The sequence below is a fragment of the Dreissena polymorpha genome, chromosome 2, assembly GCF_020536995.1.
Source record: "Dreissena polymorpha isolate Duluth1 chromosome 2, UMN_Dpol_1.0, whole genome shotgun sequence".
Classification (NCBI taxonomy): Eukaryota; Metazoa; Mollusca; class Bivalvia; order Myida; family Dreissenidae; genus Dreissena; species Dreissena polymorpha.
The window spans coordinates 69,797,124-69,822,513 of NC_068356.1; the positions used below are offsets into that span (position 1 = coordinate 69,797,124).

Sequence of the window (25,390 nt, forward strand, 5' to 3'; positions counted from 1 at the left end):
TGTTAAAGTTTTCGGACGGACAGACACCATAAATTTGACATTTGACATTGAAGAATGATCTTGACCTTGACCTTTCACCACTCAAAATGTGCAGCCCCATGAGATACACATGCATGCCAAATATCAAGTTGCTATCTTCAAAAGTGAAAAAGTTATGGCCAATGTTTAAGTTTTTTTCGGACGGACAGACTGACTGACATACTGACGGACAGTTCAACTGCTATATGCCACCCTACCGGGGGCGTAAACATTATTTTTTGGGGTTGGGGGGGGGGTATAGTGTGAGGGTGTGGTGGTCATTTATTAGATGATCTTTAATTTTTTTTAAATAATGGAGGGGGGATTGAGGGGGATTGGGGGGGGCGTGGGGGATGGTTTGGGTGGAGTCAATTGTGGTATGTCAGGTAAGAGTTGTTTTGTCAAAGTATCGATCAAATCTAATCATAAATAATGAAGATATGGCAATTTAAGCAAAATTTAATAATTTGACCTTGAGAGTCAAGGTCATTCAAAGGTCAAGGTAAAATTCAACTTGCCAGGTACAGTACCCTCATGATAGCATGAAAGTATTTGAAGTTAAAAAGCATTAGCCTTGATACTTTAGAAGTAAAGTGGATCTAAACACAAAATGTAACCATATATTCAAACAAGAGGGCCTGAAAGGCCCAAAGTCGCTCACCTGAGATAACAAGATATTATTGGGACAAATCTTCTTACCAAGTTTCACGAAGATCGGAAAATAAATGTGGCCTCTAGAGTGTTAACAAAGTTTAACTATAGCCATATAAAGAAAAATGCCCCGCCCCCTGGCAGCCATGTTTTTCAACCAACCAGCATCATTTTTTAACTCGTCCAAGATATTATCGGGATAAATCTTCTGACCAAGTTTCATGAAGATCGGACAGTAAATGTAGCCTCTAGAGTGTTAACAAGAGGTTACTATAGCCATATAAGGAAAAATGCCCGGCCTCTTGGAAGCCATTTCTTTCAAGCAAACATAATTATTTTCGAACTTATCCAAGATATCATTGAGACCAATCTTCTGACCAAATTTCATGAAGATTGGACAATAAATGTGGCTTCTAGAGTGTTAACAAGATTTTACTATAGCCATTTAAGGGAAAATGCCCCGCCCCTTGTGGCCATCTTTTTAAAGCAACCAAAACCATTTTTAAACTCATCCAAGATATCATTGGGACAAATCTTCTGACCAAGTTTCATGATGATCGGAAAATAAATGTGACCTCTAGTGTTAACAAGGTTTTACTATAGCCATAAAAGGAAAATAGCCCCGCCCCGTGGTGGCCATCTTTTTCAACCAACCGGCATCATTTTTGAACTCGTCCAAGATATTATTAGGATGAATCTTCTGACCAAGTTTCATGAAGATCGGACTATAAATGTGGCCTCTAGAGTGTTAACAAGATTTTACTATAGCCTTAAAGAGCAATATAAGGAAAAATGCCCTGCCCCTTGGCGGCCATGTTTTTCATGCAAACATTACCATTTTCCAACTCATCCAAGATATCATTAAGACAAATCTTCTGACCATATTTCATCAAGATTGCACAATAAATGTGGCCTCTAGAGTGTTAACAAGGTTTTACAATAGCCATAAAAGGAAAAATCCCTGCCCCTTGCGGCCATGTTTTTCAACCAACCGGCATCATTTTCAAGCTCATCCAAGATATTATTGGGATGAATCTTCTGAACAAGTTTTATTAAGATTGGAGTTTGGACAATAAATGTGGCCTCTAGAGCGTTAACAAGATTTTACTATAGCCATATATACATGTAGCCATATAAGGAAAAATGCCCCGCCCCCTTGGCAGCCATGTTTTTCAAGCAAAGGTTACCATTTTTGAACTCATCCAAGATATCAGTGGGACAAATCTTCTGAGCAAGTTTTATGAAGATCGGAAAATAAATTTGGCCTCTAGAGTGTTAACACGGTTTTACAATAGCCATATAAGAAAAAATGCCCCGCCCCCTGGCGGCCATGTTTTTCAACCAACTGGCATCATTTTTGAACTCGTCCAAGATATTATTGGGATGAATCTTCTGACCAAGTTTTATGAAGATCAGACAATGAATGTAGCCTCTAGAGTGTTAACAAGATTTTACTATAGCCATATAAGGAAAAATGCCCCGCATCTTGGCAGCCATGTTTTTCAAGCAAATGTAACCATTTTCGAACTCTTCTAAGATATCATTAAAACCAATCTTCTGACCAAATTTCATGAAGATTGGACAATTAATGTGGCCTCTAGATAGTTAACAAGGCAAATGTTGACATCGCACAACGCACAATGGACAAAAAGCGATCACAAAAGCTCACCATGAGCACAACGTGCTCAGGTGAGCTAAAAAGAGCCATAATTCCGTAAAGAAGACAACCAGAGTTATGCAACTTGTCCTTTACTGTCCCCTTACAGGCTTTTTCCGCCCTATGCCACGGGTCCGAAATTCGGCCACATTCCCAATGCAAATCTGGTTGTTTTTTTCCCCAATTGAAAAAAAAAAATCCCAATTCCAAAAAAAAAAAAATTTTTTTTTTTTTTTTTTTTTTTACCTTCAAAAATATAAGTTAACCTGATCTGGTGTACAAAATAGAAAGTGTTGAATAATTAAATTATCTGTTGCCTTGAATTTGCTTTAAAAACTATAAAATATGTTAATGATTATTTAAGACTTTCCTTATTTTCCTCAAAATCTGGCGCTTCGCACGATTTTTTCACCTCAAAAAAGGCAAGGCCTTTTCCCCAAATTCAGATTAAAAAACCTGCACTTATCTCACATGTTCATAATACTTTGTAAAATTTTAATAATAAGTTATCAAAATAGTCGTTATTTACCAGTTAACGGCTTCTTTGAAATATAAGAAACACTATTTACATGCGATAATTTTTCCCAATTGAGCCAATTTTGCGAATATTTTTCTTACCAAAATGGGGGTTTTCACGACGCGAAATTCCCAAAATTCCAGTGTGGCGTATTCCCAAAATGGAGCGGAAAAAGCCTGCCTTATGATAATTTGCGAGTGTTCCAAGTATGAAAGCAATATCTCTGATACTTTAGGGGTAAAGTGGACCAAAACACAAAACTTAACCAAATTTTCAAGTATAAAGGGCCCACAATTCCATCAAAATGCCAGTCAGAGTTACATAACTTTGCCTGCACAGTCCCCTTACGATAGTTATTAAGTGTTGCAAGTATGAAAGCCAGGGGGTTTTTTTGGCCCGATTTTATAGCCGAAATTCGGCTATGTTCCCAATCTCAAAAAGTATACTTTTTTCCCAAAATGTGGCAAAAATTCCCAATTTCCAAAAAAATAAAAAAAATTATAATTTTTTTTTTTAGAAAGAAGTCAAATGCGTATTTTATCTCAATTTTAATTCAATTACATCTAATAAAGTATTCTATGATTTTGTTCTTTTAATTTGAATGATTCTAAAGAGTTATATCAAATTTAGTATTTCCCTAATAAGTGGACTTTTTGTGTGGAAAAAAAGGCTAATGAATTTATTTTCCCAATTTCATGAAAATGCCGACAAAATTCCATGGGCTATCTTCCCAAAAAGTGGAAAAAAAACCTAAAAGCAATAGCTTTGATACTTTAGGAAAAGAGTGGACCTAAACACAAAACTTAACCAAATTTTCAATTTTCTAAGTATAAAAAGAGCACATAATTCTGTCAAAATGCCAGTCAGAGTTACATAACTTTGCCTGCACAGTCCCCTTATGATAGTAAGTGTTGCAAGTATGAAAGCAATAGCTTTGATACTTAAGGAATAAAATGGACCTAAACACAAAACTTAACCAAAATTTTCAATTTTCTAAGTATAAAAAGGGCACATGTCAAAATGCAAGCCAGAGTTATTTAACTTTGCCTTCCCAGTCCCCTCATGATAGTAAGTAAGTGTACAAAGTTTGAATGCAACAGCATTGATACTTTATGAGAAAAGTGGACCTAAACGCAAAACTTAACCGGACGCCGACGCCAAAGTGACGACAATAGCTCATAATTTTTTTCAAAAAATAGATGAGCTTAAAAACAAGACTATTCCAGCTTTCCCCTTCATGCAGCTTTTTAGCAGCACCGTGTACTGTGTACACTGTATGTCCGCAGCATTGCAACAGGTTTTATTATGGTGGATACAGGTTTTATTATGGTGGATAGAAAGTAGGGAAGAAAAACTAAGTAAATAAAACACAAACATTTTTGCGATTTAATGATACCATTTGCATGGGCTTGTGGTTTTGACAGGTAAACATTAATAAGTTTTTGCAGTAATAGTGTTTATCAGTCTTTCAAAAAATTGCAGTTGTGATTAAATGTTGCACCTTTGGAAAAGACAGCGTTTAGCAACTCTCAGCAACCCTTTGGCAGTTTGGGTTATAAATCTCAGAGCTGAATTAAAGCAACCACAGGTACTTAAAAAAAATTTTGGTCCTTATATATATAATAAGAGCAAAGGTATCCAACGATAATTTCACAGGTGTATTGAATAACACAATGCAACAACATGAAAGATCAAACAATGCGCACATGTCGTTGTGGATGCCAGCAGGAAGCGTCCATCTACGATAAAACACCTTTTATTTGATGAAAATCCATCTGTTTTATGTCCTCAACAGCTAAAAGTTTCACAAATATGACCCCAAAATAGTAGTAATTCCGAAAGTCCAGCTGTCATTAATGAATGAAGGCAATTTTCGGTCAATTTTTCACAATAAAACAAGAACTTTGCTATAAACTCCACGTGCTTTTTTCATTTACTAAGTTTGCCTTTGAACTACTTCGTTCTTTAGTCCCAGTTAAACAGTAATAGTCAGAAATTCAGAACAAGAGGGCCATGATGGCCCTGAATCGCTCACCTGACTAACCTTGCTTCATGAACTTAAATTTTATTAGACCCATATACAATCCGAAGCCAAATTTCATTAATTAATACATTCTGACAAAATTTCATTAAGACGTGATGAAAACTGTGACCTCTTTCATCTACACAAGGTTTTACTAGAATTTGCCCGGTGACCTAATTTTTGACCCCAGATGACCCATATACGATCCAAAATCAGATATTATCAAGATAAACATTCTGACCATATTTCATTAAGATCATATGAAAACTATGACCTCTATTGTCTTCACAAAGTTTTTCTATGATTTGACCTAGTTTTTGACCCCAGATGACCCTAATATCCCAACCCAGATTTCATCAAGATTAATATTCTGGCCAAATTTCATAGATTTTATGAAAACTGTGACCTCTACTGTCTACAAAAGTTTGTTTTTTTAATCTGACCTAGTTTTTGACCCTAGATGACCCAAAGTCAATCCCAATCCAGATTTTAACAAGACAAACATTCTGACTATATTTCAATAAAATCTGATGAAAACTGTGACCTCTATAGTCTACACAAGGTTTTTCTATTATTTGACCTAGTGCCTAGTTGCTGACCCCAGATGACCCAAATACAATCCAAACAGGGCTCCTCTTGCCCAAAAATTTCTGTGGCCAACATTTTAGCCAAATGGAATTTTGTGTAGCCAAATTTTAGAAACTGTAGCCAAAGTTTTAGCAAAGCATTTGCAGGGGTCAAAGTTGGATATTTTGAAAGTCCTAAACTTAAAGCTGGGGGCAAGGGGGCCGCAGGGCCCTCGGTGGGTCCAGGGGACAAGGGGGCCAGAGGCCCCCAGAAGCTCCTGGATTCGACACATTTAAAGGGTGCCTGTACCTGTTCTGGTGATTCTATTTTCTTAAAAAAACAACATACACATATATTTAAAAATCTTCATGTATTTGATAAAGAACACAAAGTTAGTCAAAAGGCAATTCATTCACATGCACCCTCTGTCTGGCATGGACTCGACTGCAGGTGTTGCTTTTGAAGAACCAGATAAAACCTGTAACAGTGGTTACAAATTATATTTTTCACACATACTTTAAAAAAGTCAATAATCAGGGGTTTTTTTGGCCCGATTTTATAGCCGAATTTCGGCTATGTTCCCAATCCCAAAAAGTATACTTTTTTCCCAAAATGTGGCAAAAAATTCCCAATTTCCAAAAAAAAATAAAAAAAAAAAATTTTTTTTTTTTTAGAAAGAAGCGTCTTATGCGTATTTTATCTCAATTTTAATTCAATTACATCTAACAAAGTATTTTATAATATTCTTCTTTTAATTTGAATGATTATAAAGTGTTATATCAAATTTAGTATTTCCCTAATTAGTGGACTTTTCATGTGGAAAAAAAGGCTAATGAATTAATTTTCCCAATTTCATGAAAATGCCGATAAAATTCCCAATTCCAAAGCCATGGGCTATCTTCCCAAAAAGTGGAAAAAAACCCCTGATAATACATGTTTAATTAATGCAGAATCAAATGTCACCATTTATATTCACAGAATCATGCTGCCAGAAGCCTCCACATACACCTAAGAAAATTGGGTATGGTGGCTTCTGCTAAACAGTTAAAATTGAAAATTTCAGCATGGGTTCCCCTAGTTTTTATCCCAATCGTTGTTTGAATGCTAAATAATTGTATCCTGGTGTGACCCAAATTTGACGATGCAACGGTGACATGAAGCAATATTTAGCAAATAATTTAAGAAATAATGAATGTTTAATAGCACAAAATAATAATTTTTAAGTCGGCTGTATTACTTTGAAATGATTTCAAGACAATAATCATCCATTTAATCGATAAAAATAGAACATCGTCGAATTAAGGTGTCGGCGAATTTGGATTACGGTAGGTTGCCCATATTTGTTTTACAATAAGTAAAAAAAAAACATTTCTTGCTGCTGGGCTCATATGTTGGGGACAATAAAACATTTTATTTAACTAAAAAAGACCTGTCCCAGTCAGCAAAAATGGCGTATTTGATCGTATTTTCAATTACTGTTAAAATTCATTTTCCTGATTTATGCTTTATTCAAAGGTCAAAATGTTTTAAAAGCTCACAATCAATGAATCATACGTTATTAATAAAAAAAATTGGCAAATTTGCTAGATCCATCTTGCCGATTGTTGATGTAAAACAACCTAAACAGTAAACTTTAGCAACAGAGAATACGACCAAATTCGGGGTGTTAGTTTAAAAAAATAAAAACCCTACCTGGTTGGTCTTGATGGTTCTTATATTCTTTATGTGATAAGGGCCCTCTGCGTGGAGACGCAATGCCTTCTTCCCACAAGACTGATAATTCAGGGTTTTCTTACAAACTTCTCAAACCGCTTTTCCACAAGCTTCCACTTTTCTCAACCAGTTCACTACCCGCCCGTAGACTACAGCAGGGAATGGCCACCCATTATAAACTGTACGCTGAAGTTTCTTTAGCTACCAACAGGCAAGTATCTCGTTGCCATTTTTCTCAACTTAAGTCTAAACACAGCTTCCCATTCGGCATCAAATATACGCAAAAAGTACTCAAATTGATTTAAATCGGCAGCAATCTTTAATCTTTAATCAGATGTAATTGTTTATTTAATCCTCTACGATGTACGATTTGTTTTCACATCAGTAATTTGTCTTGATGACCGGTGTTAATGCCGACTGCGTATGAATTTTTCAGGTCAATAACACGGCGATGTATTGATGCACAGTCTACAGCTGAAAGCGGTTAATATCTGGGACGGCATGTCAGGAAAAAAAATCAATACCGATAATTCGCATTGTTCATTAACTAAGCAACGATTAATAACACTTATCCTTTATGGATTTTCATGAAAGAAAAACCATAATAAAGAAAATTTTATTCTCTTTAATCTGATATATATACAAGTTTGGAAAGAATTGGATGAAAAATTTGGACTTTATTGCATAAACACCATTTTCTCAATTCAAGGGGAGGTAATTCTGTACTTCATGGACCAATAATGCTCATTTTTTTGTAGGGTTCGTGTCCTCATTGATATAAAGACACTGTGCAAATTTCGAAAGGATCGGACAAAAAATGTGGAAGATTTTTAAAAGTTTTCACAAAATAGGCAAAAACTAATAAACATGCAAAGTTCAACGAGCTCCTGCGGCCATGTTTTTTGACGAATCAAATTTCTTTGAAAAATTTTTCCAGGGGAGCCTTCAAAGGTCATCCCTGTGAAATTTTTTGAAAATCTGATGAGCGGTTTCTGACAAGAAGATTTTTTAAGGTTTTTACCATATATGGTCATGACGGCCCATCTTGGTTATGTGATCAAAATTTTTTTAACAATTCTTTTGTCCCATGACCTAGGGATGCTCCACATGAAATTAAGTTGAAATTGGCTCAATGGTTTAGTAGAAGAAGATGTTTACAAATTGTTTACAGACAGACAGACAGACAGACAGACGGACAGACGGACGCCGGACGGTGAATGATCACAATAGCTCACCCCGAGCTATCGCTCAGGTGAGCTAAAAAACAAACACATTTAGCGTACTTTCACTTTCACGACCATCATATTTAGGCAGAAATCGGTGTTACGAAAAGAAGACGTTTCCATTGGTTGAAAATAAATTTGGTAAACTTGTTCTATAATTTACAACTCATTCAACCAATCAACAACAAGATAAAATTTAGCGAGTTTCAACAATACTATGTATACTGTTTGAACTTGTAATAATAATAATTTGGTGTATTTTCTACTTTTTCTGGGTATTTTTGTTCTGCCGTTAGTAAAGAACGATGTTTTTCGAAGGAACATTTAGTAAATGAAAAACGTATGTGGAATTTATAGCAAAGTTCGTATTTTATTGTAGTCCATATAAACGGACTCCCAGAGCCTTTGATAATTTTTGCTATGGCGGCTCTGGGAGTCCATCTTCACTCGTTCATAAAGGCAAGAGCAAATCTGCGTACAGATTTCGTGCGCATAACTAAGCAGACATCGTTCGAGACAAATTGAGGAAAATAATGAATAAACCTCATAAAAGTGTTCAATTTACCTGAATGGCAACCTATGGATGTTATCCTTTGCATGCACCCTATAAACACACGACGATGTTTCAACACACTTTTCTCGCTGACATGTTTATGTTTAAATTTGAATCAGTGTATTCTGTATCGAATACCACATCGTTATCGACTTTATAGGCTGGATCACATAACCCGACGTGCAAAATATTGGTGTCCTGCAACCTAACCAATATTGGGTCAATTTTCCAATATGGCGGATACAATGTACAAAACAAAAATCAATAAAAATCAATTATTTCTTGCTTTAATGGTACCATTTGGATGAGTTTCTGGTTTAGACATGTGTAGCGTAATTACGTATTGTTCGTGAAGAACACACAGTAACAACCAGAGTTCATTTATGTTTTCATCGCGATTTATTTCGGTTGAATAATTTTTAATACAATGCTTGCTTGTTCATAAAATACAATTTTACAGCGCGGCGGCCAACATGGCCGCCATGTCAGGAAAACGTGACAACTCTAACTGAAGAATGTCTACTACTAACTAAAACACTGCATTTTATCCCCAGGTTAATTTACATAAAATTTACTTGTAATTTCCATTGGTCACCAAGGTCCGGGCTTATTACTGATTGGTTACATTGCACCTTGGGAATTGATAGCCCAAACTGTTCGAGTTCTTACATGCTTATAGAATATTCTAAAACCTCATTCCTCTGTGTGACATAAAACTTAATCAGTACTTTCCACAGGATTTTTGTCAGGCGCCCCGGGCTAATAGGGGTGGTTTGGGAGGGGTGTCCCCTCCCGACGTTGATTTAAAAAAAAAATTAACGTGTCAATTCTCGTTCTGTGGTGCGTTATAACTCAAAGAAAAACAGTGTCAAAAGACGTCATTTGGTGCGCTATGACTACAAGAAAATCCCCCAGTCATTTAAAAAAAAAAATTTATATTGTTTCATTGTTTTAAAACTTTCCCGCACAAAAAGTAAAATCCTGACTCGAACAATTCCCCAATACATCCGTTTCAACCCGACTCTATTACTGTATACTTACTACTTTTCAAGTTTCTATTTAATCCCCGATAATCCGGTTTATTCCGTTTTTGTGTATCACTTTCTGGTAAATATTTACGTTAAAAGCTCTCAATTATTTCTTTAACACAAACCTTGCCATTTTTCTATAGTATCAAATAAATTTGACCTTTTATAGATTTGATGAAATATTGCCTCTGAACATGCGTCAATTCCCTGACGGTGTTGTGTGCTTGTTTAAACGCTCAATACACACACAATACACATGACACGACGTTGTACATGCTGCATAATTTTCGCGCTCTTTTTAATTGAGAAAAAGATGCGACACAAAGTAAATTTGCACTGCTAATTTGAAGCAAAAACATTTTAACGTTGCGGTAACATTTACATTCAGAAGTGTGTTTCGGATTAAAAACGCATTAACATCGACTTACGGGAATGGGTTTCGGATTACAGCGATTTTCCTCCTTCTTTATAAAGTACCGGTAAACGGTCTTTTCCCAATCGAGCGAAAATTCCCAAATTCCCAATCGGCATCTCAAAAAATCCCAATTGGCGTCCGATTTTTTTCTCAAAACGATCGAAAGTTTTGTAACAAAACCCAACTTTCGGCGAGCGAACAAAGAAAATCGTATAGTTGTGTGTAACCACGCGCTCAATTAATATCGGGTTTCATTATTCAGCGCGTTCAATCAATAGAGTCGTTACTGTTTGCGGTTCTTTTGTCAGGCAGCCAGCGTACTGTTTGACGTCGGTTTGAAACCTTATCGTAGTTTGAAATGCCCTCCAGCACTGCCTCTGTGGAAAGGTTGTTCAGTCTAATGAACAATCTTTGCACGACCAATCGGAACCGTCTATCACAGAACACATTGACAGCTCTAATGATGCTGTGCAGAGAGCAACTGAGTGATGATCAAACATCAAAGATTGTTGAAATTTTCAAAAAAATGAAAGACAGAGACATTACTTTATAAAATATTAAAACAACTAGTAATTGATTTTGTGTCTTCTATATAATATTTTGTTATTTATATCAACTGTATTACTTTAAGTACCGTAAAAAGTTGTGTATAAGGCGCACTTTTTTACCCCAAAATTTCATTTTAAAAACTTGATGCGCGTTATGCACAACTACAGCCATGCCAAGACATTTTTTCGCTGTCAGTTACCCAGTAGCGGTAATTGGCTTCATTCTGTTTTCCGGTGTTTTAACTGTAACTATGTTAATAATAGTGTTATATTGACGATCTGAATAAGATGAACAAACATTATAAAGTTAACATATATATTTTCTATCTTTTTTCAGGTACGTACAGAGCATTGAAATCAAATAAATTTGAAGAAGAGAATGAAAAACGAGGAAGCCATTTTTATTTATATGTTATTGTTTACTTTTCCCACAATATTATACCCTACTGTACTAGGGTTACACAATTTATTTGGGGGCACTTGTCGATTTACAATAGTATGTCGGCAAGGTATTTCCCGATATATTTAAGATTATTTTTCTTGCTTTTCAAATGTGTTAATAAAATTGATGCTGTGTTTGTTTACACGTTTTCATACGTCTTGTCAAGATTGAGGATGTGATTATTGAGCAATTTGCGTCACCTGTCAAGTTTTGTGTAGCTGGGCTATTATCAAAACATGCGAACCGGCAAACGGCTTCACACCTCCATTGTTTGTTTATCGCCGGTAATGTCGTGATGGTGTTGAGAAGTTTGAGTCGTTAAAGTCTCCTGTCAATTTTAGACACTCGAAAAGAACGCATGATATCGGCATTGTAAATAAAACGCGCTGTTGTGAATTAGTCATGCATGAATAATGTCAGTTTCTTAGTTATAACTAATCCATCCGTTATGTGTACTCCACGATAAAATCGTGGACAGTTACTTCGGAGACAAATGATGAAAACCTTGATGGTATCCTCGTGGAAAGTGTGTATTTCATGCATAATTCATTTAAATCCAAACATTTATTTTTACGCATATGATTAAAAAAAAACACCAACTAGTTGTATCGTTATCGTCTTAAAAATAATTTATAATTGGAGCAATAAAAGAATAAGTAAGATCGGCAATGTAAATATAACGATTTTCAGTTAGCCTGCGGTACGGAATTTTTCCCCCGATTTTTTTGCTTCAAAAACTTTTTTTCCCGATTTTTTAGCTTTAAAAAGTAGATGCGCGTTATACATAAATGCGCGTTATACACAACGTTTTACGGTAATGGTCATTAAGGCATGCCTGCAAATGATTATTTTAATGGGTATGTTCAATTAAGTTTGAACTGTATGATGTATTCAATAAGACCCAAACTTCACGACGCGATTTTCCCAATTTAAGGATTTCACGACTCGATTTTTCCCAATTTTGAGGTTTTCACGACTCAATTTTTCCCAATTGGACCGGTACAGGTACTTTTCCCAATTGGACAAGGAAAATCGCTGGATTACAAATTTAATTATTCCCATTTGAGATTTCAACCAATATAAACAGTTGCGTTATGAATTCAACGATAATTTGTTCAAACACTTAACGAGTTGAATGTTTTGACAGAATTATGCATGAAATTCACGTTGTCCACTTGGATTACGCCCGGTTGCCATCATCAGTCTTCTAAGTATCAATTATCGGACGAAACATTTACAAGTGTGTGTAATTTATTCAACGAAAATGTGTTAAAGTGCATTGCGTGTCGAATAAATGTCAGAAAAACGAGGTGAATCAGTTCTATAAATGGACATGATGAAATTTACATGTACTGGAATAAAATTGTTATCTTAAACGGGAGTTATTTGCACAACTTCCTCGCTATAAGTAATTAATTGTTTATCACTTGCAATTAATTTCTCGTATTAATTATGAGTCATAGGTAACACTTGTTTACAGTAAACAGGTGTGATGATGATGACCGAAACTGTCTTTAATGTACTGTACTAGTTACCGGTTTTATATTCAGTCTTGGACGTAACCCACTCGACCGTCGACCAAGTCGAGTGATTTTTGCGTCGGTGGAGCGAAAATTCTAAGCCGGTAGCCCGATCTGTCAAGTGCATTTTTTTCGTGTCCGAACTTTGTAACATGTTCGAAATAGATTCATATAGACGCTTATTCAAAACTACATTGGGACTCTGATTTTGAAATTCAAGCGCCCCCAGCAAGGGATCGTTAAATGGCCTGTGGAAAGCCCTGTTTATGTTGTGTTTGCCTGTGAATGCCTGTGAATTATTTTATATGGCCTGTACAAATAAGATTTTCTGTTGACCCTTTTCATGTGTACCTTTACAGTGATAATATGGGTAATAAAAATCCTATATGTCAATAGGTTGACCTGTTCTGTTAATCAAATGTCTGTCAGTTATATAATCCCTCAATTTCCTAATCTTAACATATGGTATTAAATTTTTCAATTTATTTACCCCACACTATATCATGTTTACTTGCTTATTGACAAACCTTCCAATATTTTAACTAGTCTTTACATGCACAAGATGAACTCTCAAATAGTTTGACCACTTTAAACTTCTGCTTACGTATAAGATAGAAATATTGATGTAAATAACCTTTTAACATTTTTTACATATTAGTAATTATAACAGTTACTAATCAATTACTCAAACATATTATTAAAATATTTCCCATTATTAAATCTATCTGTACTTAAATTTCTATTATAAGATTAATTAATATGCTATAGGAATAAACGATATGCATTTGTCGTAATGTCACACATATAAACTTTAGTAAGTTCTTGCAGTTTCAGTGTCAGTCTTCGAAATTAGCACACGCCCGATCGCCCGTGGCGAGTCAAATTACTGCCGGGCACATACAAAAATTCACGTTTGTGGCCCGCCGGGCATGTAAATTATTGAAGCCAATTGACAGTTTATAAAAAAAAATCGTAAGCGGTTCTTGATTTTTGCATATCTATTTTTCAATTTTGCGAACAAACACCTTGCCGTAAGTTGTAAAACAATGAAATTCGATTGGTTTAACAACACGCACCTGCTTGCACACGTCATCGTTATTGTTTTTGACCGATGCAGTTTGGTTACATTTGGTTCTTATCGACGGTTTCTCTAGACATTAATCGAGAAGATGCTTTTTGAATCGATCATTTCAATCAAGTAATACGCTTCCGTTTTTGTCAATGTAAACAAATGTCATTGTCGACATAGAGGCAGTATCTTAGGTATGTTGATGGGGCTAAGCCCGATAAAGCACTTCCAAAATAGAAAATTGACAATGATTTAGAGAAAAAGGAAGCCAAGAAATGGTACGAGGACACCAGAGAACGCTCTTTTCAAGAGCACTGGTGTAACGATCGACCGTCTTAATTCTAGTGATTGATTAGATGTAATTGTATTCACTACTATTAAAACAAATGTTCTGCTTTACTATGTGTAGCATGTAAGTGTTAAAATGTTGTGATTTGTTATAATTTTGGTTTAAAAAGTTTGGGCATGTAAAAAATATGTTGGGCATGTAAAAATTCTTAAGTAACTGGCAGGACTGGCAAGTAACTTTTCAAAGCTAATTTTGAAGACTGCAGTGTTCTGTAACCCTTGCATTGTTGATAACACCCATGGACAAGAGAGAGCGCATTGCAACTCTCAGCAAAGCAAAGTTATAAAGCTGAGAGTTAAATTATTGCAACTAATTTTATTGTGAAAAATCGACCGAAAAAAACGCCTTCATTCATTAATGACAGCTGGACGTCCTGAATTACACACTACGATGTTGGCGTCATATTTGTGAAACTTTTTGCTGTTCTGGACATACTTGGTGAATTTTCATCAAATAAAAGATGTTGTATCATATATTTTTCAAGTACCTGTGATAGCAACTAAGGCAACATAAGTCATAAGAATACACATTTAAATGTTTCATACCTTTTCACAAGTGTTCAGGCTATAAAATAAATTTATTAAATAAAAAAAACTAGACTATTCCAAACTTCCCCTTCATGCAGCTTTTAAGCAGCACCGTGTACCTTCTCCGATCCTAGATCTTTCCCTAAAAATATCATTTTGGCAACTTATTCATTATTGCACAAAGTTGACAGTCTCACCTGTTTCCCACGGTAAAACAAACGTTGACAGTCAACGGGTGCATCGAAATGTTCAACAAGTCTCTCCCTAAGATCTTCTATTTTTGTTAGTTTTGACAGATCATCAACTCTAAGGGACTTTTTCCCGTCAAAAGATCTAACTTGAATCCACATTTTGTTTTTTTCTTGCAACCTTATCCCGCTTTACGGCAATATTGGCGGGAATATTTTACGGAATATAGCGGAAAATTACGAAATAATTCATTTGTGTACGCACGCAATAACATAATAGTACATATGTTATAAACAATATTTACACTTTAGCAAAAAAAATATTTATAGTTTGCTTTAATATTTGTTAATCAATTGAATAATATTTTGCTTCCGGATTTCTGCGTACATTACCGGATACTACCGTAAGCTAACGGTTATTTTCGGACATAAAATGAAAGCAATCTGAACGCATCGGACACCACACCGTCGATCGCCGTTATGGCGGAATTGTCCGAGGAGTCCCGATTGAAAATGAAAGCGGATAGCACGAAATTGGATTCCAAAACGAAAGCGGAAGTTGTAATATCGCAACGGCCTTGACATGTCAAAGAGCAAGATATGAGCTGATTGCTGTTAAATAGGACGCTCGCTTTATTTATATAAACCGCTTTAAAATGGATCTGTGCGAAAGCTGTTTTTTATTATCAGCAATTGTGCTGCTGTTGGGACTTGTTTGGCTTCGTTTCCGGGGCCTTGAGTATGTGATCATGCATTACAGATGGGTTTTTGTTTGCCTATTTCTGCTGCCTCTCTCAGTTGTCTATGATGGTGCCATGTATATACGAACATGGCTTATATTTAAAATGAATTCTGCCCCAAAGATGCACGACAGCAAAGTCAAACATGTTCAAGATCAAGTAAGTGGATACTTTTAAATGACAACTTACATTATTTGCGCAGTGGTAAGAACATTGATCAGACCTCAGGCACAGGTTTAGGCGTCAGTCAATGTTTGAAGGAACGACATAATTATCTGAATCAACTTTAAATTCTTTATTTTTGATAGACATAAAAGACTTGAATCAGATTCAACTAAATTATTAAAAGAAAAATAAGTAAGTGCCGCTCGATTGGTCAATGTCGGCTCTGGTGCTTAACTTACATGTAACCCAGGAAATCTTTAAGTATACTTGTACCCCGGGTATGGTAAAAATACTTGAACGTACCCCATCAATATAAGACTGTACCCGAGTTGTATTCCCGCCCAAAATCTGATGTCAAAAAACGCGCTACTGAATACCGTAAAAACGATAATGTTTAGCTTTAACAAACTCCTCTTGAACGTTATTCATTTAAAAAAAATATCCAACAACGACCTATTTAGCGTTAAAATTGCCAGGTATGTTTTAGTATATTTACCAAATATTTACCGTACCCTGGATACATGTAAGTATTCTTAAGGGTACCTTGGGTATATGTAAGTAATACCCAAGCCTACAATGACCAATTGAGCGTAAGTGCCCAATCATGTTGTAATATCATACAAAGCCCTAGTATAAAGTGAGTTTAATATTGAAAATTGTGTTGATGTTAAGATCGAGACGAAACACACAATATAACATCACACGCAGTGAATCAAATTTTAAGCTTAGTTGGCCTAATGCCTACTGCAATTAAGTGGTCTCCTTTTTAGTGTGACGTCACAATACTACTTCACCCACCCATGATGTGAATGATATTGCAGCAGTAAGTCCAAATAACGAGACGTAATCTACCGATTATATCAACCTCATATTTATAGGAGTATGCAGCAGTGTGTGTGTGGTACTATCGGCTTAGCATTGTTAAACAAGCTGTAAATAAACAAATTTGACATGGATTTAATTGGAATTAAATGAATGTTTGAAGGTAAATTGTTTGTTGTTGCATTGTTGAAATTAATTCTAAAATTTTAATACTAGTCTTCTGAACGGATGGATAATCTTTAACAGGAGGATTGGCTATTAATTTATTCTATTATTTTGCAAAACTATTTACATGCAGTAGTTATCTGTTATTCTCTCCGTATCAACGGTGTTCTTTACTACTTGCATGCATTTTCATAAATTATATCAGAGTGGTATATTACTAAAGACATGGCATTGTAAAGGACATGATTCTATGATAAAATTATATTCTTCTCTGCAGGTTAAAGCCTGGAAGGCTGATGGGATGAAGTCAGGAATGTGCACAGCTCGGCCTGGCTGGATGAACATAAGTTTTCGTCGCGGTCTCTATAAGAAAACCATGCGAAACATTGAGGTGAACTTGATTGATATCCTCAATGTGGATACAGAGCGTAAAATTGTGAGGGTTGAACCGCTAGTTTCGATGGGTCAGATAACGGCCATGTTGAATCCGCTTGGCTGGACGCTGCCAGTTCTACCAGAGCTAGACGATCTCACTGTTGGTATGTTATCATCTAGAGTAAAGAGTTTGTTATGTCAAATATATTACAGTTCATTGATTTGATTATGGTTTATTTGTAAATGTAAGAAAGACCTATTCACTGATTGGAAAAATGAGAATTTTTAAAAATAAATTGTAATAGATTCACAAAAAAAGTTTACTTTTTTTAAACAATATATTTTGTGGGCCCAAAAATAAGCACACATTTGTTCAGTTTGTGGCTATTCAATCTAAAAATGCAAAAGGTAGTGAAAAAGCACTCTTTTTGACACCTCTGACCTTCTAACTACTGTATATAATACAACAATAAATCAATTACCATTCTGTTTGAGTTACGGTTCCGTTATTGTAATGCATTTGAATTGACTTTTTGCAAAAATCTGTGGACAAATTCTTTAAACCATCAAAGCTTAGGCTTCTTTTGTAGGTGGACTAATCATGGGGGTTGGCATTGAGACATCCTCGCATAAAGTGGGACTGTTCCAGCATTGCTGTGTCAGTTATGAGCTTGTATTAGCTGACGGAAGTGTTGTCAAGTGCTCAAAGGTTTATCATTGCCGCTTATATTGAATATCATGTCATGTCGATATTAATGTAAAACTTGAAATAATGCAACCGATGAAAAGATTATGATGACATAAATGTAATAGAAAGTGAATCTTATTGTCCAAAAAAAACATAATTTATTTACTGTCTGATGTTTAAAAGCTCTAGTAAAGTTTATTTTTATTTATTAACCAGGTTTTCTGAAGGATTCAAATGGTAATTAGATTGGCGAATGCTGGCTGGCGGGCGGGCAAAACAAGCTTGTCCGGGCCATAACTTTGTTGTTCATTGTGAGATTTTAAAATCATTTGGCACATTTGTTCAACATTATTAGACAGGGTGTGTCGCGCTAAAGAATTACGTCGATATCTCCAAGGTCAAGGTCACACATTGAGTTCAAAGGTCAAAAATGGCCATAAATCAGCTTGTCCGGGCCATAACTATGTCATTCATTGGAAGATTTTAAAATCATTTGGCACATTTGTTCACCATCATTGGACGGTGTGTTGCATGAAAGAATTACTTCGATATCTCCAAGGTCAAGGTCACACATTGAGTTCAAAGGTCAAAAATGGCCATAAATCAGCTTGTCCGGGCCATAACTATGTCATTCATTGAAAGATTTAAAAATCATTTGGCACATTTGTTCACCATCATTGGACGGTGTGTTGCATGAAAGAATTACGTCAATATCTCCAAGGTCAAGGTCACACATTGAGTTCAAAGGTCAAAAATGGCCATAAATCAGCTTGTCCGGGCCATAACTATGTCATTCATTGGAAGATTTAAAAATCATTTGGAACATTTGTTCACCATCATTGGACGGTGTGTTGAATGAAAGAATTATATCGATATCTCCAAGGTCAAGGTCACACTTTGAGGTTAAAGGTCAAAAATGGCCATAAATGAGCTTGTCCGGGCCATAACTATGTCATTCATTGTGAGATTTTAAAATAATTTGGCGCATTTGTTCACCATCATTGGACGGTGTGTTGCACAAAAGAATTACGTCAATATCTCTAAGGTCAAGTTCGCCACGACTAAAAATATATTTATTTTTAAACAAAGGGGGTTAATTATAAAAAATCAGTTCAGTTTGACTTGTCTCCCTTTATCAGACTTTTTTTCAAATTGATAACCTGGTTTTGTGACAATTTTGTCCCTTGTTAAAATTCATATTCCATGCAACATTTTAACCATATTTATGATGAGAACACATTTTAACCAATTTTCTAGGATGAAAACCCGGACCTTTTTTATGCTGTTCCATGGTCATACGGTACCTTGGGATTTCTAGTTTCTGCAGAGATACAAATTGTTCCTGCCAAGAAATATGTCAGGATGGAGTACTTTCCTGCTAAAAGTCGACAGAAGGTAGCAACCTTTGACTCATGACCTTTTAGGACTTATATGAACTAGTGCATTTCGATGACAATAGAAATACTGGCGGACCAATGGTAGAAATGAATTAGCTGTTTTTGAACAATTAAAGTTTGTGTTTGGTAACAAAAAAGAAAAATATCAATTCAATAAAATCTGATTACAAATAATATTATTTTATCTTCATTCCATGACTCTTTAAAAAGATAAATAAATCCATCTCGATTGATTAAAAACTGTGTTGGTAAGCAAAATTCAATTACCGGTAGCAACTTATATGTGTTATAAGTATTTGTAGTCATTGATAAGGTGAAAATAGTATGGCTTTTGGCAAGTAACAGCTTTAAGTACCGTTGACGTAATTACAAACACTTACAACAGATGATTGAGAGGTTTGAGCAAGAGACAAACAAGGGCAGTGGCAATGAGTTTGTGGAATGCCTGGTGTACTCTGAGAACTCGGGTGTGATCATGACTGGTAATATGACTGAGGAGGCTGAGGCAGACAAGGTGGGTACACCCTGCAGTGTATTTCTTGTCAAATTTGGTGCAATTTTTTTCCCCATGCCAATCGCGAAAAGTATTTATATTTTTTTATTTTAAAAAACTCTCAACTTCTTGTTCATCTTCCTTTCAAGCTGTTTTAGTTACAGTGTTAGTTAGAAACTTATCTAATGCAACATCAAAAACAGCTTCATTTTAAAGTATTTGTAAGCAAAAACAGCAACACATGATTTTCCAATTTTAGTCAAAACTATGCAATTTTTCCCAATTAAAAGTTTCATGGCCCCATTCCATAAAGATGCAAAAAACACTGCCCCAAAAACCTCTAGCTGCAAATTGTGCAGCCATTGCTATGCACAAGTAAGATATTCTGGGCTTGTTTGCTCAGAACTTTAAAGCACAGTTAATGCTAAAAACCTGGAGACTGTAATTTTCTGTCAGAACAATGAATTGGTCAGGCTTTCTTTGTTTGTATGCACCAACCAATTCTTAGACTTTAGAATTAAGTAAAGTCATAGACCCAATAGAAATACAGTCGGACCTGAGGACGCGGCCACATGAGCTAAGCGGCCAACCTGCGGTATGTGGCCAGTTCAGGTCTGCCCGTTCATTTCTGCTCTTTAAAAGTCCGTGTTAAGCACTATTCTCTCGTATGCAGCCAGCGGCCAGGCTTCTTTGTTCAAACAACAAAAATTGACATGTGTATAACGGTCGAGTGACCAGATTAAAGACGCGTGTAATTAATAAAGGTGGTCGAAAAATTTTCAAACTGTAAAAACCGCAAACCAATTAATAGAGACTTTGCCTGTGATGAACATACCGATCAATTAACCTAGATAAAACGGATTATACAGGGGTGTGAATTAGTAGACCATTATTGGTGATCTTTACAACCTTTGTTTAATGCGAGTTTTTAATTTGTCAGTGAAATTGGGTGTTTACTATAAAAATGGTGTTGATAAAAGAAGTTTGTAACGGTCTAATTAAATGAAATTACACAATGTAATTTTGATTGCTGACAATTACATTACAGCTTGCGTTTACTGTATGGTATTAGTAGAAAACTGAGAAAATGAATTCCTATTAAATGGAGGGATTTTATGCGATATTTATCATTTATGATGCTAAAATGTCTAAGCGCAAATGCCTTTCGTTAGAGGATCAGGTTAAAATTGTGCGGCTTCTTGAAAGCGGACGTTAGTCGAGAGACATAGCGTCCGAGTTTGGTGTCGGTAGGACCCAAAATGTGGCGAAACGTAAGAGGGACATTATGGACGAATATGAATGTGGGAACCCAAACGCTAAGCGTGTTAAAATCTGTGTGAATAAAACAGGATTGGATACCTTTTAATTTTGCTTAGCTGACCGTCAATTTTCTTAAATTGTGCTAAGCAGCCAACCTGTTGTATGCAGCCAGTTTGGGTATGTCCCTTCACTGGCTGCTTACCACGGGTTTGACTGTATATAATAAAGTCAAGACTTAGACCCAATAGAAATATATAATAAAGTCAAGACTAAGATCTAATTGATTGGTGCTTAATTTGACCCAATAGAAATATATAATAAAGTAAAGACTTGGACCCGATATAAAATATATAATTAAGTAAAGACTTCAGTTGTCATACAATGTCTTAGCATTTAAGTTTAGAAGACAATCAAAAAAATCAAATCTTCTTTAATGTATAAGAAAGATTTAATTGTGTACTGCTGTAAACGGTTTGATCAAATAATTATTGATATTTGATATTTCTACCATATCTTGTTGAAAATTAATAATAAATATACTGTGGGGAGTCAATGTTGTATGCCATTGATACATCTTTAAATGTTCTCAAACTAAATTTCATTCTGTTTGTATAATAAATATGATATTGATTAAGCAGTTGCTACTTTTTTTCCCAACATGTATCCTTCCATTAATATTTGAATACCTTTCTTGTTCTGTCGCCGACAACAACAAACAATGCATGTTTACTATAACTTACTGTTATTATTTAGATCAACCCGATAGGCTATTTCTGGAAACCATGGTTTTTCAAGCATGTGGAGCAATTTCTGCGCATTGGTTCTGCTGTGGAGTACATTCCTTTACGACACTACTACCATCGACACTCCCGTAGTATCTTCTGGGAATTACAGGTAACATATCGATATATGATGTCAAAATCCTTTCTTTGAAAATAAGTTTAATGCATGTGCAGGCTTTATTTAGCAAATACATTTCAGTTACTGGCAGAACTTTTATATCTTTTTTATACGCCCATTTTTAAAAACGAGACGTATTATAGTTTCACCCTTGGCGGGCGGTGGGCGGGCTGCGTCCACAGCAGTATCCGCTTTCTAATTCAAATAGTTTTCATCTGATCTTCACCAAACTTGGTCAAAAGTTGTGTAAAGACAATATCTAGGTCAAGTACGAATATGGGTCATGCCGGGTTAAAAAGTAGGTCAGGGGGTCACTTAGTGCATTTCAATGATTGAGCATGGTGTCCGCTCTCTAATTGAAGTAGTTTTCACCCAATCTTCACCATATTTGGTCAGAAGTTGTGTCTAGATGATATGTAGGTCAAGATCAAATAGGGGTCATGCCGGGTCAAAAACTCGGTGATGAGGTTACTTAGTGCATTTCAAGCATTTAGCATGGTGTCCGCTCTCTAATTGAAGTAGTTTTTATCTGATCTTCACCTAATTTGGTCAGAAGTTGTGTCTAGATAAAATGTAGGTCAAGTTCGAATATGGATCATGCTGGGTCAAAAAGGTCAAGAGGTCACATAGTGCATTTCAAGCATTTAGCTAGTGTCCGCTCTCTCATTGAAGTAGTTTTCATCTGATCTTCACCAAATTTAGTCAGATGTGACATCTAAATGATATCTAGGTCAAGTTCAAATATGGGTCATGCCGGGTCAATAACTAGGTCTCAAGGTCACTTAGTGCATTTCAAGCATTGAGCATGGTGTCCAAAACCTTCGAACGGGCGTATCTTGTGACAGTTTGGCACTCTTGTTTGATATGATTTTGGTTGAACAACAAAGAGCCGTCATGGTTTTCAATTTTGCTGATTGATTAATTCTCATCTTCTTTTTTTGACTACATGCACATGAAAACAAACCATTTGTCTTCTTTTCACTCGACTTCAAATCTTACTGCATGTTCATGAGATACCATTTTACCTCTATCATTGTTGGGAATTTGTACATGTTACAACGCTTTGGCGCCATTGCGCGGAACGTCATGTGACGTTAACGACATAACTGTGAGTTCGTTGTTTATAGACATTGAGATTTGAAATAGATTCAGAACTAGACACAACATTTTCTTCCTTTTATACGATCACAAGACATTTTGGTGCCGTGACCAGGCTGAACAAGCTCATTGCGATGCGCGACGGTCATCGTCGCCTTATATCCAGAGAATTAGAGAGATTCGACTCAACCGAGTTAACGACATCAGTGTACGAGAGATTACTTCACATGATTGTGGAAGAAGCAGAAGAAGTGAGAACGCTGAACGATAAGATCGTCAACCATAACGATATTGAAGATTTATCATCAGAACTGGTTGAGGGAAAATCATATTCATTTGACCTAGAGTTAAAGATACAAAGACTTAAAGATAATCGGAATAAACATATCGGAAACAAAGAAGAAATTACATCGAACGTTTCACAAGACATTTATCAAAACAGGAAGCAGCCCGACTACACCGTGCACAGCATTCCGGTCGTGAACAACGCCCCCTACCTTGCACAGCAACTGCTGACTCAGGCAACACCGGCCGCTCCCTTAACATACAAGATACCGCGCTACAAATACCACGCCTTGGAGAAGCATGTGATGTGTAATTCAGCGATAATCCTGCCCAGACCGGATGTGCTTCTGGGAGTGGATAACGCTACGATCGAGATGTGCACAAATAGCAGAACCCGAAACACACACTCGGAAAAGAAGACACAAACGGATGCGGTTAATCGTTCAAATTACAAAAAGGATACATTGACTCCCCGGCGTGTATTTCTAGTACAAAAGGGATCTCACGCCGGAAACCAAGAAGACAATCTGATGGAAGCGGTACAAGAGAGTAGTTTAGACGACTCGGGTAGAAAAGATGTTTCGTTCACTTTAGGTGGTAACAGTCAGGAAGAGAGCACGATGATCTCCACGTTGATTATACCGGACCACACGATTCCCTGCAGCCAGTGGATGTCATTCAAAAGTGACAACGAGCCGGTTTTCAACAGTGGGCCGGAAGTGGATGAGAGCGGCAATACATTCCTCAAGTGCCTGCAGCGCTCCAAACTCCAGAGTCATAATGATTCGTGTATGCCGTCGCGTCATGAGTTTTGCTTCGAAGCAGTAGTGAATAAACGTTACAACCGCTGGAAACGAAGCCGACGAAAAAAAAACTCTGAGCACCGACAGCCGGCCGTCGTGCCTGGCAGCGGCAGCTCTGATGAAAATGATGAAAGAAACTCTGCTATAGAACGAATCATTGACACCATGTATGAACAAATCCACGGGCCCGTTCCGCATACCCCGAACGGATCCAGCGACACGCCGCGCATGCGCAATCGCCGAAGCCGGGAAAAGGAATTGTCCACTAATATCGTTTCCAGTGACAATGGTTACATAGACCCATCTAGTGGCAATTACGACGCTAGTTCGTCTTCTTTATCGACAGACGCTCTACGCGTCACATACGATAACATTCGGCATATAGCAGACGGCTCTGTGTACACTACTGAGACTAAAGTGTATTCCCCACAGGGCTACCGTGTTGGACCGGAAGCGAGCGACAGTGGCGCCACCTCGGAAGATATGTAGGCCTGGTCGCACATTGAACAATACAAACATGAGATACCGATGCGCCTTAAATACACCCCCGAGTAGGTGGTCAAGGGAAATGATGGACTGGTGCAATCAACAAAAATTTGTGTTGGAAATTGACAAATAGACAAATTACGAAACTATATTCCCTGTAAGTGAAGTGAAAATAATGAAACATTTATAAAACTGGTGATTGATTTCATATACTGAACGTTTTCATTGTGTTAAGTATGTTGCAGATTAAGTTGTGTTTATATTTTGTTTAAAATGTATTTTCGTTCCAGATATAACATTAATGTTGAATTTATAAACTTATTTGTTTCATGCTTCGATATTTTAAGTGCATATTATTGTATTTCTATGTGTTTATTCACATTTTGTGGCCCAGAGTATGTTGGGAATTTGTACATGTTACAACGCTTTCGCGCCATTGCGCGGAACGTCACGTGACGTTAACGTCATAACTGTGAGTTCGTTGTTTATAGACATTTAGATTTAAATAGATTCAGAACTAGACACAACGTTTTCTTCCTTTTATACGATCACAAGACATTCATCTTGGCTTAAAATCTTACTACATAGACATGATATCCTACAATTGACCTCAATCCATGAGGCGTAAAATCTCCTACATTTACATGGTATATAATCATTGAACCTATTTTAACCTGGCTTCAAATCATATTACCTCTATCAACT

At 36.3% G+C, this 25,390-nt stretch overlaps 2 protein-coding genes across 6 annotated transcripts in view; one reads left to right on the plus strand and one right to left on the minus strand.

The window, feature by feature from the left end:
- Window positions 1-15,229, minus strand: part of LOC127867493 (E3 ubiquitin-protein ligase UHRF1-like) — a 92,860-nt gene extending 77,631 nt beyond the window's left edge. Inside the window, exon 1 of the mRNA XM_052408672.1 lies at window positions 15,018-15,229. Coding sequence (XP_052264632.1) covers window positions 15,018-15,170 — 153 coding nt within the window. The 5' untranslated portion in view covers window positions 15,171-15,229. The remainder of the gene's footprint in view (window positions 1-15,017) is intronic.
- A 329-nt stretch (window positions 15,230-15,558) lies between these two features.
- The window catches only part of LOC127867497 (delta(24)-sterol reductase-like), a 131,307-nt gene continuing 121,475 nt past the window's right edge, over window positions 15,559-25,390 (plus strand). For 4 of the 5 annotated variants that reach the window (XR_008043519.1, XR_008043520.1, XR_008043518.1 and 1 more), the window contains exons 1-6: window positions 15,559-15,907; window positions 17,178-17,439; window positions 17,866-17,984; window positions 19,221-19,358; window positions 19,746-19,874; window positions 21,867-22,007. Coding sequence is in view for 2 of the 5 variants with exons in the window: in XM_052408678.1 (XP_052264638.1) it covers window positions 15,665-15,907; window positions 17,178-17,439; window positions 17,866-17,984; window positions 19,221-19,358; window positions 19,746-19,874; window positions 21,867-22,007 (1,032 nt within the window). In the remaining 3 variants the exon portion in view is untranslated. Of the gene's footprint in view, window positions 15,908-16,683; window positions 16,737-17,177; window positions 17,440-17,865; window positions 17,985-19,220; window positions 19,359-19,745; window positions 19,875-21,866; window positions 22,008-25,390 lie in introns of all 5 variants that reach the window. The other variant, XM_052408679.1, reaches the window with a different exon arrangement.